General features: G+C 38.9%; 1 protein-coding gene and 1 non-coding gene across 6 annotated transcripts in view; both read left to right on the top strand.

Annotated features, from left to right (window-relative positions):
• FANCC (FA complementation group C) overlaps positions 1-13,769 on the top strand; it is a 217,988-nt gene that overhangs the window by 137,734 nt on the left and 66,485 nt on the right. For all 5 annotated transcript variants that reach the window (XM_054502579.2, XM_054502576.2, XM_054502577.2 and 2 more), the window contains 2 exons: positions 7,383-7,493; positions 8,385-8,449. In XM_054502579.2, coding sequence (XP_054358554.1) covers positions 7,383-7,493; positions 8,385-8,449 — 176 coding nt within the window. The remainder of the gene's footprint in view (positions 1-7,382; positions 7,494-8,384; positions 8,450-13,769) is intronic.
• LOC129044811 (small nucleolar RNA U13) lies at positions 6,932-7,035 on the top strand. Its single transcript, XR_008504801.1, has one exon. It is a non-coding gene; the product is annotated as a small nucleolar RNA U13 (small nucleolar RNA).

Genomic DNA, 13,769 nt, shown 5'->3' with positions numbered 1-13,769 from the left:
TAAATATACAAAAATTAGCTAGGCATGGTGGTGCACACCTGTAATCCCAGCTACTCTGGAAGCTGAGGCAGGAGAATCACTTGAACCCGGGAGGCAGAGGTTGCAGTGAGCTGACATTGTGCCATTGCATTCCAGCCTGGGTGACAGAGCTAGTAACAATCGTTAATGTGCATGTGAATCACCTGGAAATGTTATTTTAAATCCAGATTTTAATGAAATAGGTCAGATTTTGATAAAATAGGTCAGAGTTTTGTCTGAGAGTTTGTATTTCTAACAAAGTACGGATTCATAGAGCACATGCTAACTGCAAGGTCTCTTTTATCTAAAGTAAATAAAATTTGATGAATAAACTAAGGGAAATTGACCTTAGATGAAAGAACACATCAAAACACATGTGCAATATGCTATCTGTAGGAGCATTTGGTTAACAAGAGCATAAACCAACCAACCAATTTTATAATTATTTTAATCCAAAATTAGCGAAATCTCTATTACGGTTTCCATGGAAATGCTCCTTCAGGCTAAGAAATGTTAGTATCACCAGAGGGCACTGGTTAAAAACACCACAGATTTGGAAGTCGATGTCTTATAAAGTAAGTGACAGACCCCTCTTTATACCCATAAGTGGCTTTTACAGAATTACCCAAAATTCAGTCATTTGTACACCAAGTGTAGATAATTTTCTTAGCTTCCTATTAAAATTATATTTTAACGCCCTTACAAAATTTAACTCAATTTTCTTATAAAATGAAATAACATTTTTATATGACATTGTTATTCAGCTTAAACTTACATACTTGTATTGGGTGCCGTGTCTGTGTGTTGACCACCCAGTGTTCTTTGGGGTTCTACTCTTTGCACAGGCACCACAGCTGGAGAAACACAGATGCATAGACACAAGCTGGATCCTGCATCTCTTCCTGCCTCCAGGCATCAGGGCGCCAGTCAGCCTGGTTGTGCGAATGGAGGTCGTGTTCCCTAGCACAGAGGGTCTCATTCCAGGGCGCTCCCCTCAGAGGAGGAAGAGACCGGAAGGTCCTTTTAGGGGGCACTTCCTGGGACATGGGCCAAGCCTCCTAAGGAGTGAGGGCTCCAACCAGCAGGTACAGACCTCTCAGAAGTAAGGGATAAGGCAGCCATTCTAAACCTGGATCTCCACCACCCCTTGTCCCATCTCATCAAGACAGTTCTGAGGGGCTATTCTGGCACATGTCTGGACGTTAGAGGCTAGAGGACAATGTGGGCTTTGACGGGATTCAGATAAGGTCTGTTCCAGGGAGGCAGGAGGTCGATGCTCAGCATCTGGGATGGTGTCCTTGTGGACAGTGAGTTGCCTCTTTGGGTACAAGTCCATTTTCACTACAGAAGAGGCTAGAGCAGGGGTGTCCAATCTTTTGACTTTCCTGGGCTACATTGGAAGAATTGTCTTGGTCCACACATTAAATACACTAACACTGATGATAGTTGATGAGCTAAAAAAAAAAAAAAAGCAAAAAATAATCTCATAATGTTTTAAGAAAGTTTACAAATTTGTGTTGAGCTGTGCACTGACAAGCTTAGGCTGGAGAGTCTGAACGGCTTCCCGATCCCCTCTCTGATTCTCTTTGGCAGCAAGGCCTTGAAGGGGCTGAGTCTCAGTATCTTGGGGAAATTCTGGAAAGCCTGTTTGGGAACCTGAGAAGACCTCTTGCCTGGAGCTTGAATGCTTGATTTGCTGTCCTGGCCACATGCATGCTTGCCAGCCAGAGAGTGGGGTTTGCATTCACACCGGCACAACAGTGAGCCAGGGGTTGAAGTGACCAGGACAAGTGTCTGGGTGGCAGTGTGCCTCAGTTTTTAACAAAAAAGTTTAAAAAGTAAAAAAAAATTAAAAAATTAAAATAGAAAAGCTTATGGTGTAAGGATATAGTCAAAGAAGATATTTTTGTACCACTGTACAATGTGTTTTAGGCAAAGCGTTGATTGTAATAGTCCAAAAGTTCAACAAAAATAAAAGGTTTATCAAATTTGAAAGTTGCGCTAAGCTAGGAATAGTTTATTGCGGAAGAAAGAAACATGTTTTTATGAATTTAGTGTAGCCTAAGTGTACAGTGTCTATAAAGTCTACAGTGGTGCAGAGTCATGTCTTTGGCCTTCACATTCACTCCCTATTTACTCACCCAGAGCAACTTCAGTTCTGCAGCCTGCATTCATGGGAAGTGTCCTATACAGGTGTACCATTTTTTCAGTGTTATACCATAGTTTTACTGTACCTTTTCTATGTTTAGATAGGTTTAGATCACAATGTTACAGTATTCTGTACAGTCCCATGCTACACAGGTTTGTAGCCCACGAGCGATAGGCTCTCCCATGTAGCCTAGGTGTGCAGCAGGCTGAGCCATCTGGGTTCATGTAAGTACACTCTGTGATGTTTGCACGCAAAGAAACTGCCTAACGAAGCATTTCTCAGAATGTGTCCCAGTTGCTAAGAGATACATGACTGTATTATCTAGGGAACTATTTGTGGCTATTTTAAACATTACTTAAGAATTATTTACAATCTCTCATCTCACCCTCTGAATCTATCAAATGTCAAGACGGAGTTCCTGCAGTATTGGGAAGTCACCCTCCATGAGCTGGTCCCAGGCCCAGGGTGTGAGTGCTTCTGGGAGGCTGTGGGTTAGGGGAAAGCCTGGGCATGGTTTTGTTTAACATCTACAATCTTAACTGACCCTTAGCTGTTACTGCTCAAAACTGGTTTCCTTCAATTGCATACTACATTACTTTCCATCCCAACCGGGTTTGTAGCGCCTTGCGCTCTGATTTTTTAAGGGTGGATTTTGTATATAATAACAGTAGCTACCTGTTTATGTGTGGCTTAATTGAAACTTCGCTGAATTGAATTTGATTAAAAACGGAGCCTGGGATTTTCATTGAGATGCCGTACTTAGAGAACATAGTGCCTCACACATTGTAAGCACTTGGTAAATTGTAGTTGTCACAATTGCTAGAATTCCTTTAAGAAGTCAATTCTCACAAGTGAGGGGCATAGGAGAGCTCCCCAGGCAGAAGGGTTGGACATACTAAAGTCCTGATGACCCAAAAAGCCTGTGGTCCTCCAGGGTCGCAAACAGGCTAGTAAGGAGAAGTCAAGCCTGGTGGCGGGTGTGGGGTGTGCTGGTGAGCCAGGCTGCTTCACTTTGAGAAGTTTGGGCTTCACAGTAAGAGTAACTGGAAGCTGTAAGGGTCTCAGACTGAGAGCATTCAGATTTGCATTGTTAAAAACTATCCCAGCAGTCTCATGGACAGTGGATACAGGGAGGTTCATTATAAGGTTTGGCCATAGAGTAAATAACTAGCCTTGGGCAGGCTGCTTAAACTGTCTTGATTTCTTCCTCTTTAACCCAGATTCAGTAACAGTACCTACCCATAGGCTGTGAGGATTAAATGAGTTGCTATTTGTAATTGGCTTAGAACAGCCCCTGGTGTGTAGTAAATGCTTTAAATGAGTGTCAAATAGAATGCAAAAGTGTGATTTCTGAGCAGAAGGTTGCATTCTTCTGACACTGCTCTCCCCTCACCTAGCATCAGACTGACCTGCTCTGTGCAAACCCAGACTGCTGCCGACTTGGAGCCCACCTAGTTTCCAAACCAAGTCCTCCCTTCTCTGCCTGGGTCTGACTTGGATACCTCCGCGTGGGTTTGACATATGACTGGCCAGACCTGGCCGGGCTTTCCCTTTTCCTAGAACACCTGCACTGCACCCCACTGGGGATTCAGGCTCCATCCTGGCTTGCTAAGAGCACCAAGTGCTCTCCCTGCTGTGCAGGCCCCACCCTCTGCCTTCGCAAGTTCAGTGGAGTCCAGCAGTAAGCGCAGCTGGCAGTAAGCACTTCCACAGATGGCACGCTGGCTTGTACCTGAGCTCCCTGACTCTGCCCGCCCAGCCATGGCTGCTCCCTCTCTCCCCCAGATTGCACTTGGTGTTGGAAGAGAACACCACCAACATGGAGACGGACTCTCTTGGGGCTATGGTCAGCTCCTATTCGCTTTCTGTATTTGGGGCAGATTTGAACTGAAAGAGGGAAAAAACAATAACAAGCAAGTAGCCCCATCCTTCTCTCTACCTTAAGCAAGGTTCACTCTAACTCTGTAAGGTTCCTGTTTTTACCCCTTTCCAGTGGATTCATTTTTTTGTAAATCATGTAGTACATATTGCTGGGGTTTTTTTTGTTGTTGTTGTTTTTATTAATCATGAACGTCTTCTACTGAGCAGTAATGTTTTAAAACTACTTTGTTAACTTGCAATTCTAATTTGAAAACTGTAGATAGGATGTCATGTAGAAATGGCAGGTTTCCACTTACATGACTTAGGAGTGTTGCCTGAATTCTCTTTTAAGGATACGGAGGCAGGTCTGAGCTCACAGGGAGAAAGTACATGATCTGCACAAAAGGATGCATCCCAGATTCAGGGTAGAGTTTCCCCCAGGGGTAGGGCTGTTGAATCATGATGGGGAAGGGCAGAGGGCATAGAAGGCTTCTTCTGTATTTCTAATGTTTAATGATTAAGCTTGAAGGTTTGTGGAATTTGACATAATATTTTGTATCTTTTTGGATGTGTGAGATACTTTATGATGAAATTGAAATGACCACCGTGATAATGGTAACCACCCAGAGTGTCACTGGTATGTGTGCCACATGCTTGTCGTCCCGGGTCTGTGGAGCCTGCCTGCCCATCACTGAGGCACCCTTAGCCTCCACCCTGGATTAGACTGTCATCTCCAAGTATTTGTGTATGAAGTTACATACATACATTTATATGCACAGATGCAAATTCATTTTATCTCATAATGTGTTATCACAAAATGCAGTATAGGACTTTTTTAAAGATCAAATATTTCCAAATAAAACTTTATCAAAAAATATTTTTCCTGGTATTAAAAGAAGCACATACATGTATGGAAGGCTAGGAAACATACTAAAGTAGAAAGAAGAAAAAAATATATGTATATAATGTTAATATAAATGTTAGCAGTCTCTAGGGTGGTACTATTATGGGTCTCTAGCATCACCCTAGAAACTGCTAACATTTGGTGATAGCTGTAATCTAAATATATCCCCTAAAACTCATGTGTTGAAACTTATCACCCATGTGATAATATTAAGAGGGGCTTTGGGGGTGATTAAGTCATGAGGGCAGAGCTCTCATGAGTGGGATTGGTGATTTTATAAGAGGTGGAAGAGAGTGCCCTGGGCCCTTTTTGCCCTTCTGTCCCTTTCACCATGTGAAGACACAGCATTCATAGTGTCCATCCCCTCTAGAGGGCACAACAACAGGGCATCACCTTGGAAGCCTTCAGCAAACACTGAACCTGCCAGCTCCTTGGTCTTGGACTTCCCAGCCTCCAGAACTGAGACATAAAGTTCTGCTCTTATAAATGACCCAGTCTGAGGTACTTTGCCATAGCAGCACAAACAGACTAAGACAATGATATTTTCTTCCATTGTTTTTCCATTCTCATTTGTGGATTATTTTTATATTGATGAGATCATTTCTGAGTATAACATTTTACATCTTTCTTCATTTAGTAGTATAATATAACCATTTTAAATACTATTAAAATTATTCATAAACTTTTCTTTTCCTTGGAGACAGGGTCTCACTCTCAACTCCCAGCCTGGAGTGCAGAGCCTCAATTTCTGAGGAGGAGTGATCCTTCTGCCTCAGCCTCCTGAGTAGCTGGGACCACAGATGTGCACCACCATGCCCAGCTAATTTTTTTGCATTTTTTATAGAGGTGGGGTTTCTCTGTGTTGCCCAGGCTAGTCTCGAACTCCTGGGCTCAAGTGATCTGCCTGTCTCGGCCTTCCAAAGTGCTGCGATTACAGGTGTGAGCCACCGTGCCTGGCCCCTTTGTAAACATTTTAGTGGCTTACAATGAGCCACTATATAAGGATATTAATCAGTCTCTGCTGTTAGACAATTTTTACTATATGAGAAATAACCACTACAGTGAACATCTTTGAGCATAGTTCCTGTCATCATATTTGCATTTATTTCCTTAAATGTATGCCACATATATCAAAGGTTCTGAATATTTTGAAGACATTTAATATATTTTTTTCAAGTTGCTGTCTATAAGGCAGGGCATCTGTTAGCCCGTAATCTGTCTCTGTTCAGGTGGCAAACCTCTAGGCAGGCACACCCCTGGAAGTCCAAGCTTCATGATGGGTTCTGGGTTGCGTTGCCTCTGCTCACACTTTGGGCGCCTCGGTGCCATTCACAACTGCACTCTGTATGGAAGACCCTATTTCTGTTCCTCCAGGAGCTCACACAGAGTACATGTTTCATAGAACCCCATACAGCATTAGCTATTCATGTCTGTAAAAAACTTGAATTCATTAAGTGAAAGTGCCATACAGGTGTTTTACCCTACCCTTTTTGATTATGGAGGATGAACATTTGTTTATGTGTTTCTTAGCTATTTTTATTTTCTCTTATGAATTATCTATTCATATTCATTGTTAGGCTGTTAGTGTTTGTCATATATTTTGTACATTAATTTGATAACATAGAATCTGTACTGTTTGTTGTTAACATTCTTCTTAGTTTGTGCTCATATTATTTTTCTGGTAAACACAAGATTTTATTTTTATTGAGCACAGCCAAGCCTCTTCCCTGATGATTTACTCCCAGGATTTTCAGTTCTCAGAGTTCTTTCTCATTCAGATACTTGAAAAATGTTCTTGTTTTCTTCTTGTGTATTATTTCATTTTTACATTTATCTCTTTGATTTACATTAAACTGGAGTATATTTTGATGAATAATACCCGGTGAGAATCTTTTTTTCTTTTTACAAATAGTTTTTGAGGCACCATTTATTACATAATCTGTCCTTTCCCTACTGAATTGTGATGTGTTCTCTATCTTATATTAAATTCTAATATCTGGATCCTTTTGTAGTTCATGAGCGTGATGATTGGGTGTTTCACACACGTGTGTGCGATGTGCCACCCTCGAACCTTGTATGACATCGGCACGTTACCCATCTGACCTTAAAAAAAAAGAAAAGAAAAATTATCATCTCTGTTAAACATATTTTACTGAGTTTAAAAACAATAAAGATTCCATTCTTAATATAGATAAAGCACTGCTCATTCATGATATATATTTTTGTTTCACTGCTAATGTTTGTTTAAATTGACTTCTTTTTAATGTGTTAACTTTAATGCTAACATTTCTCTTTTACACTTTGAATCAAAGTAAATTGGGTACTTTGACAAACAGATTTTTTTGTTTCATAGAGACCACCCCCATGTACAAATAAATTTTAGGCATTGTACATAAAAGGCACTTGTATTCACTTTTAAAGAAGTTAACTTTTTCTATTTATGTTTTTTAGGGTGTATTATCTCATATACTTTCAGCACTCAGATTTGATAAAGAAGTTGCTCTTTTCACTCAAGGTCTTGGGTATGCACCTATAGATTACTATCCTGGTTTGCTTAAAAATGTGAGTATTTAAAATTTATCACTTTTGAAATGTTTAATGCTGAATGTGCCATCAGCAAAAAGAGTAAATGGAAATATTTCAGTCCTCCAGAAGAGATGTTTAACTTTTCTTTGTTTATCTCTTCTTACCTTGGGCAGACTTATGGCCATGTACGGAAGAAATGTGAGATGGGAAGTTATGAGAAAGAAGGAAACTAGGAATGGTTTTCCTAAACCAACCAATCAGCCTCTCTTTCTAGGGACACATCTCACTTATTCACTCAGAGATGTTTGGGAGAAGAGCTGTTCTTAGCTATTATAAACACAGTCTTGTACTGTTGAACGAATCTTGTATTTCAAATAACCTGATGGGAATTTTCTGTTAAAGGAAAACAGAAAATTCAATACATAGTTTTACATATTTACCTCTTAATATTAAAGCTTTGTTTTCTTCTGGCTTAAATTATAGCCAAATGTGAGAAATTTTAACTTACAGTCTTGATGTAACTCTTCTAAAGAATGTTAAGAGATTTTTTAATGTTTGTTAACCATTCTGGTGTTTTGGAAGCTTTGTACAAGAACAACTTTTTTTTTTTTTCAAATGAACTGAAGTTTAAATGAAGAAGTAAACTAACTTTTCTTTAAATGGATTTGGTTTTAATTCTTAGGAAATTAATGACCTGTCTGTTGTTCATTGCTTAAATAGGAATGCAGAATTATAGACATTGAACATAAAATCCCAGTTATTAGTAATGTGACATGGCACTGCTTCCTTTTCACTCTGACAGAGTAAAACATGAGAAGATGGGGGTTGGGAGAATCTCAACGGAAATATCACTCACACCAAGAAAGATAGAACTGATGTAATCCTGTTTGCAGCGTGAGTTAACCTGCAACTGATTTTGTTTTACAGATGGTTTTATCATTAGCGTCTGAACTCAGAGAGAATCATCTTAATGGATTTAACACTCAAAGGCGGTAGGTGTTAAACTAAACATCCTTCTTCTCAGGTTTCAAAATGTATCAGTTTGGTTATGAGAGGAAAATTTTACAATTCATAGGAAATAGATGTTCAGTTATGGTTGTATTTTATATAGAAAGATGATTTTAGTGGCATACATAGCAAATTGGTGAGTTTTTTCAAACTCTTTTAAAAATCACTATTTTCTCAACTTCACAGAGCAGTAAGTAACTCACACAATGTCTTTTGTGGGCCCATTAGGTAAAAAGCCCTACATACACAGTAGGGAGCACAAAAGAAAGAGCAGTACTTAGTTTTACCCTGGGATTGCTCACTCTGCAAGAGGAGAATGTGCACAGATGCAAGTGTGTGCTCTCACACTAGCCTGCCCTGGCTCTGCCTTCTCCTGCTCCCAGCACACACACACACACACACACACACACACACACACACACACACGATATTTACAAGGCAACATTTGATGTGAACATATGCCCTATTTTAAGAAACATGATATTCCAAAATCTAGACTAAACAAATCAAAGAGATTCAGACAAATTAAAAGGCAATTAATCACATTACAAATGTTTCTTCACTCTGTAAAAGAATCTCAGTTTTCATTGGTGGGCATTTCATTTTTGACGTATCATTAACCAAGAGAATCTGGGACTGAGGGACTTGGTGATTTTTTTTTTTTTGTAAAGCTATTGCTAATTCAAGTTCTATCAGAAATTGTCTTTATCCTCAACCTTTAGGAATCCTTTGCACCTAACCCTTAAACTATATAATTATTAGAGGAAAACATTGGAGATAATCTTCATTATGTTGGATTTGGCAATGTAAGAAGAACCATAGAAGACATGAAGAGTGTTTAGATTTATTTATTTACATGTCAGGTAAAGACTTGGATTTGGTTGTGAGGTGAATGTTGACTGATGGATCTTTTGAATTATGTAATTATAAATTTATTTAAAAAGACCTTAAAAATCAGTCAGTGCAGTGTGTATGTACTCCCTACACCAAACTCCCAAAATATGCATCACAGTTGATTTTTTAAAAAGCAGCTGACAATAAACAAAATAATTTTCAAAATCTGTTAACAAATAGAAACAAAGGATCAGAATGCAAAATATAGAAATGACTTGCAAAAATAAATCATAAAGAGGCAAGCACTCCATTATAGAAATGAGCAAGGAATAATATAAGCAGGTCATTACTAGAAGATGAAAACTGAATTAATAATAACATTAAAGGAGTTCTTCAGGAATGACATCAGCAAGATGGCAGAATAGGAAGTCCTAGACCTTATTTCCCAGTAGAGACATTGACTTAACTACAGCATATATCCCAAAAAATTATAATGAGAACTACAGAACCAATTAAGAAGTCACAGTACTGCAGGCAAGCTCAGTCTAGAATAGCCACATTGAAATTGATTAAACAATCTGTTTCATGTCAACTGTGATAGCCCTTTCCCAGGTCTGGCAGCTTGGTGAGATTGGTAGGAAAAACCCAGCTTGTGGCTTCTCTCCTTTGGGAGGGAAAAAGAAGAGTGGAATGTGCATCCAACATTCTCACTTTTTAGGGAGCAGACTGAGGAACTGATTTCTGTCTCTACTGACTGGGAGCAATGATGAGGAAATCGCATACAGTAATCCCTCCTTATCTATAGGGAATATATTTCAAGACACCCAGTGGATGTCTGAAACTGTGGATAGTACCAAACCTGATTGCCACCAATCATAACACATTTCTGTATTCCACTCACAACTTTAATGTCTTTTCCATCTTAACTAAGCACTTATCATATATGATGGCTGTAATTTTTGCCATGTGAGATGCAACGACAAAACTAACAAATTTTTTTCCTTCTTTACAATTTCACAGATAGATGATTTGTTTTTACTATAGATCTCAGCAACCTCAGCATATGATTTTTTTCTTTCTTTATTAAGTTGAAAACTTTCACCTTTTCACTTAAAGAAAGCACTTTACAACTTCTCTGTGGCATATCCAAATTGCCAGCCCCAGTGCTCTTGGACTTTGAGGTCATTATTAAGTATTAATAAAATAAGGGTTACTTGAACACAAGCACAGTGATACTGTGACAGTTGATCTGACAACCAGTATGGCTACTAAGTGACTAACGAGCAGGTAGTGTATATATTATGGATACCCTGGGCAAAGGGATGATTCGTGTTCCAGATGGGACAGAGTGGGACAGCATGAGATTTCATCATGCTACTCAGAACAGTACACAATTTAGGCCAGGTGCGGTGGCACATGCCTTTAATCCCAGCACTTAGGGAGGCTGAAGTAGGTAGATCACCTGATTTCAGGAGTTCGAGACGAGCCTGGCCAACATGTCAAAACCGCATCTCTACTAAAAATACAAATTCGCTGGGTGTGGTGGCTTATGCCTGTAGTCCCAGCTACTCGGGAGACTGAGGCAGGAGAATCACATGAACCTGGGAGGTGGAGGTTGCAGTGAGCTGAGATTGCATCACTGCACTCCAGCCTGGGCAACAGAGCAAGGTGCCATCTCAAACAAAACAGTGCACAATTTAAAACCTTGGAATTATTTCTGGAATTTTTTCATTTAATATTTTTGGACCACGGGTGACCATGGCTAGCTCAAACTACAAAAAGTAAAACTGCGGATAAAGGAAGACTGCTTTTGATGCCTTGGGGCCATGGAGAACAAAAGAAAGCTTAGTGGTTTGTGGTAGCACCAGAGAATTGACAGTGCTGCCAATGGAGGCTGGCATAGCTCAACAGAATTGGGAGAAAGCACCTAGCTCATGACCTGTTCTTTGGGAGGGGAAGAGAAGCCCCTGGCTTCTCAGGGGCCTACTAGAGGGACTGGTATCTGTCTTGCCTGACTCACAGCACTGACAGAGAAATGGCGTACTTTGGAACAAGAGAGCTCAGCAGCTTGTTGCAGCACTGGAGAATCTGCAATACCACAAACGGACACTAGAGGGAGAGGGAGATTAGGAGCTCTTGAAAAACCAGTAAAGCCCTCTAATTTGGAAATCACATGCATAAACCCAGAGAAGATATATCCCTGGAAAAGGTTTGAGGGACCTCCAGAATCTCCAGCCGGGTCCATTGGTGAAAGCCTTCCCTTGTACCATGTCAGTCGATAAAGACTGAGAGAAGTAGATGTTTCTTTAAATGTACAAAATACAACAAAAATAACAAGACACAAAGTAAATCAGGGAAATGTGGCATAATCAAAGGATGAAAATAAATCTACAGAAACAGACCCTAAAGAAACAGAGATCTATGCATTACCTGACAAAGAATTTGAAATAATTGTCTTAAGGGATCTCAAGGCACTACAAGAGAACACAGATAAACAACTAAATGAAATCAGGAAAACAATACATGAGCAAAATGAAAATATCAACAAAGAGATGGAAACTAGAAAAGAACCAAACAGATATTCTGGAGCTAAAGAACCACAATAAGTGAATTGAAAAACTTACTAGAGGGGTTCAGCAGTAGACTTGATCAAACAGAAGAAAGGGTCAGAAAACTTAAATACAAATCATTTGAAATTATTAAGTCAGAGAAACAAAAAGAAAAAAGAATGAAGGAAAGTCAAGAAAGCCTCAGACACTTGTGGAACAACATCAAATGGAACAATACACACATTTTGGGAGTCCTAGAATAAGAGAGAAAGGGGCAGAGAACTTATTTGAAGAAATAATGGTGAAAACTTCCCAAATATTAGGAAGGAATTGGATATCCTAATTTCAGAAGCTCAGCGGACTCCAAAGAATGAACCCAAAGAGGCCTACAGCAACATACACAAAAATCGAATTGTCAGAAGTTAAAGACGTAATCTTGAAAGCAGCAAGAAAAAAGTGACTTGTCATGTACAAGGAAGGTTCCAGAAGATTATCAGTGGATTTCTCAGCAGAAATATTACAGGCCAGAAAGGAGTGGGATGATACATTCAAAGAGCCAGGGAGGAAACAAAACAAAACAAAAAACCCTTTCAATCAAGAATACTGCATCTGGGCTAAATCATCCTTCAAAAAATGAAGAAAAAAAGACATTCCCAGATAAACAAAAGCTGAAGGAGTTCATCACCACTAGACCTGCCTTACAAGAATTGCTAAAGGGAGTCCTTCAAGTTGAAATGAAAGAATATTAGACAGCAACATGAAAGCATGCAAAAATACAAAGCATTCTGGTAAATGTAAATATACAAACACAAAATCTTATAATACTGTGTTGTAGAGTACAGTTGTCTTTTGGTATCCAGAGAGGATTGGTTCCGGGACTTCCCACACATAACAAAATCTATAGATGCTCCAGTCCCACAGTAAACTGTATGGAACTTACAGATACAAACATTCAATCTTTGGGTTCTACATCCTGCAAATACTATATTTTTGATCCATGATTTAGTTGAATCCATGGATACAGAACCCATAGATATAGAGGGCTGAGTGTACATAAATCACTTTTTAATTCTGGTATAGAACTTAAAAGATAAAAGTGTAAAAATAACTATTAAACTGTGTTGATAGATACAAAATAGAAAAGGATGTAATTTGTGATATTGATAACATAAACTGGGGAGGGAAATGTAAATGAGTAGAGTTTTAGTATGCGATTGAAGTTATCTCGTTAGGTTGTTATAACTCTAAGATGTTTAATGTAATGCCCATGGTAACAACAAGAAAATACCTGTAGGAGATGCACAATGGAAAATGAGAAGGAAATCAAAGCATGTCACTATGAAAAAAATCAATGAAACCCAAAGGAAGGGAATAAGAGAAAATCATGAACAGAATAACTACTAGGTATATGGAAAACAACAAAATGGCAATAGTAAGTCCTTCTCTATCAGTAATTGCTTTAGGTGAACATGAATTAAACACCCCATTCAAAAGATGTGGAGTAGCAAAATAGATCAGAAAACAAGATCCAACTATATTCTAGCTACAAGAGACTCACTTGAGATACATAGGCTGAAAATGAAAAGATGGAAAAATAGATATCATGCAAATGGCAACCAAAATAGAGCAGGCATAGCCATACTTATATCAGAAAACTATCAAAAGAGACAAAGAAAAAGATTATATAATAATAAAAGAGTCAATTCAGGGAGATGCAACAATTACAATAATATATGCACTTAACAGAGCATCCAAATATATGAAGCAAATACCAATAGAATTGAAGGGAGAAAGAGACAGTAACATAATAATAATAATATATTTCACCACCCCACTTTTAATAACAGATTGATTAACCAGACTGAAGACCAATAAGAAAATAGAACTCGAATAATGCTATAGACCAATTGGACCTAATAGA

This window comes from Pongo pygmaeus, chromosome 13 (assembly GCF_028885625.2).
Source record: "Pongo pygmaeus isolate AG05252 chromosome 13, NHGRI_mPonPyg2-v2.0_pri, whole genome shotgun sequence".
In the NCBI taxonomy this organism is placed as follows: Eukaryota; Metazoa; Chordata; class Mammalia; order Primates; family Hominidae; genus Pongo; species Pongo pygmaeus.
The sequence above is the reverse complement of the archived record's forward strand: the minus strand, read 5'-3'. Positions and strand labels throughout refer to the sequence as shown.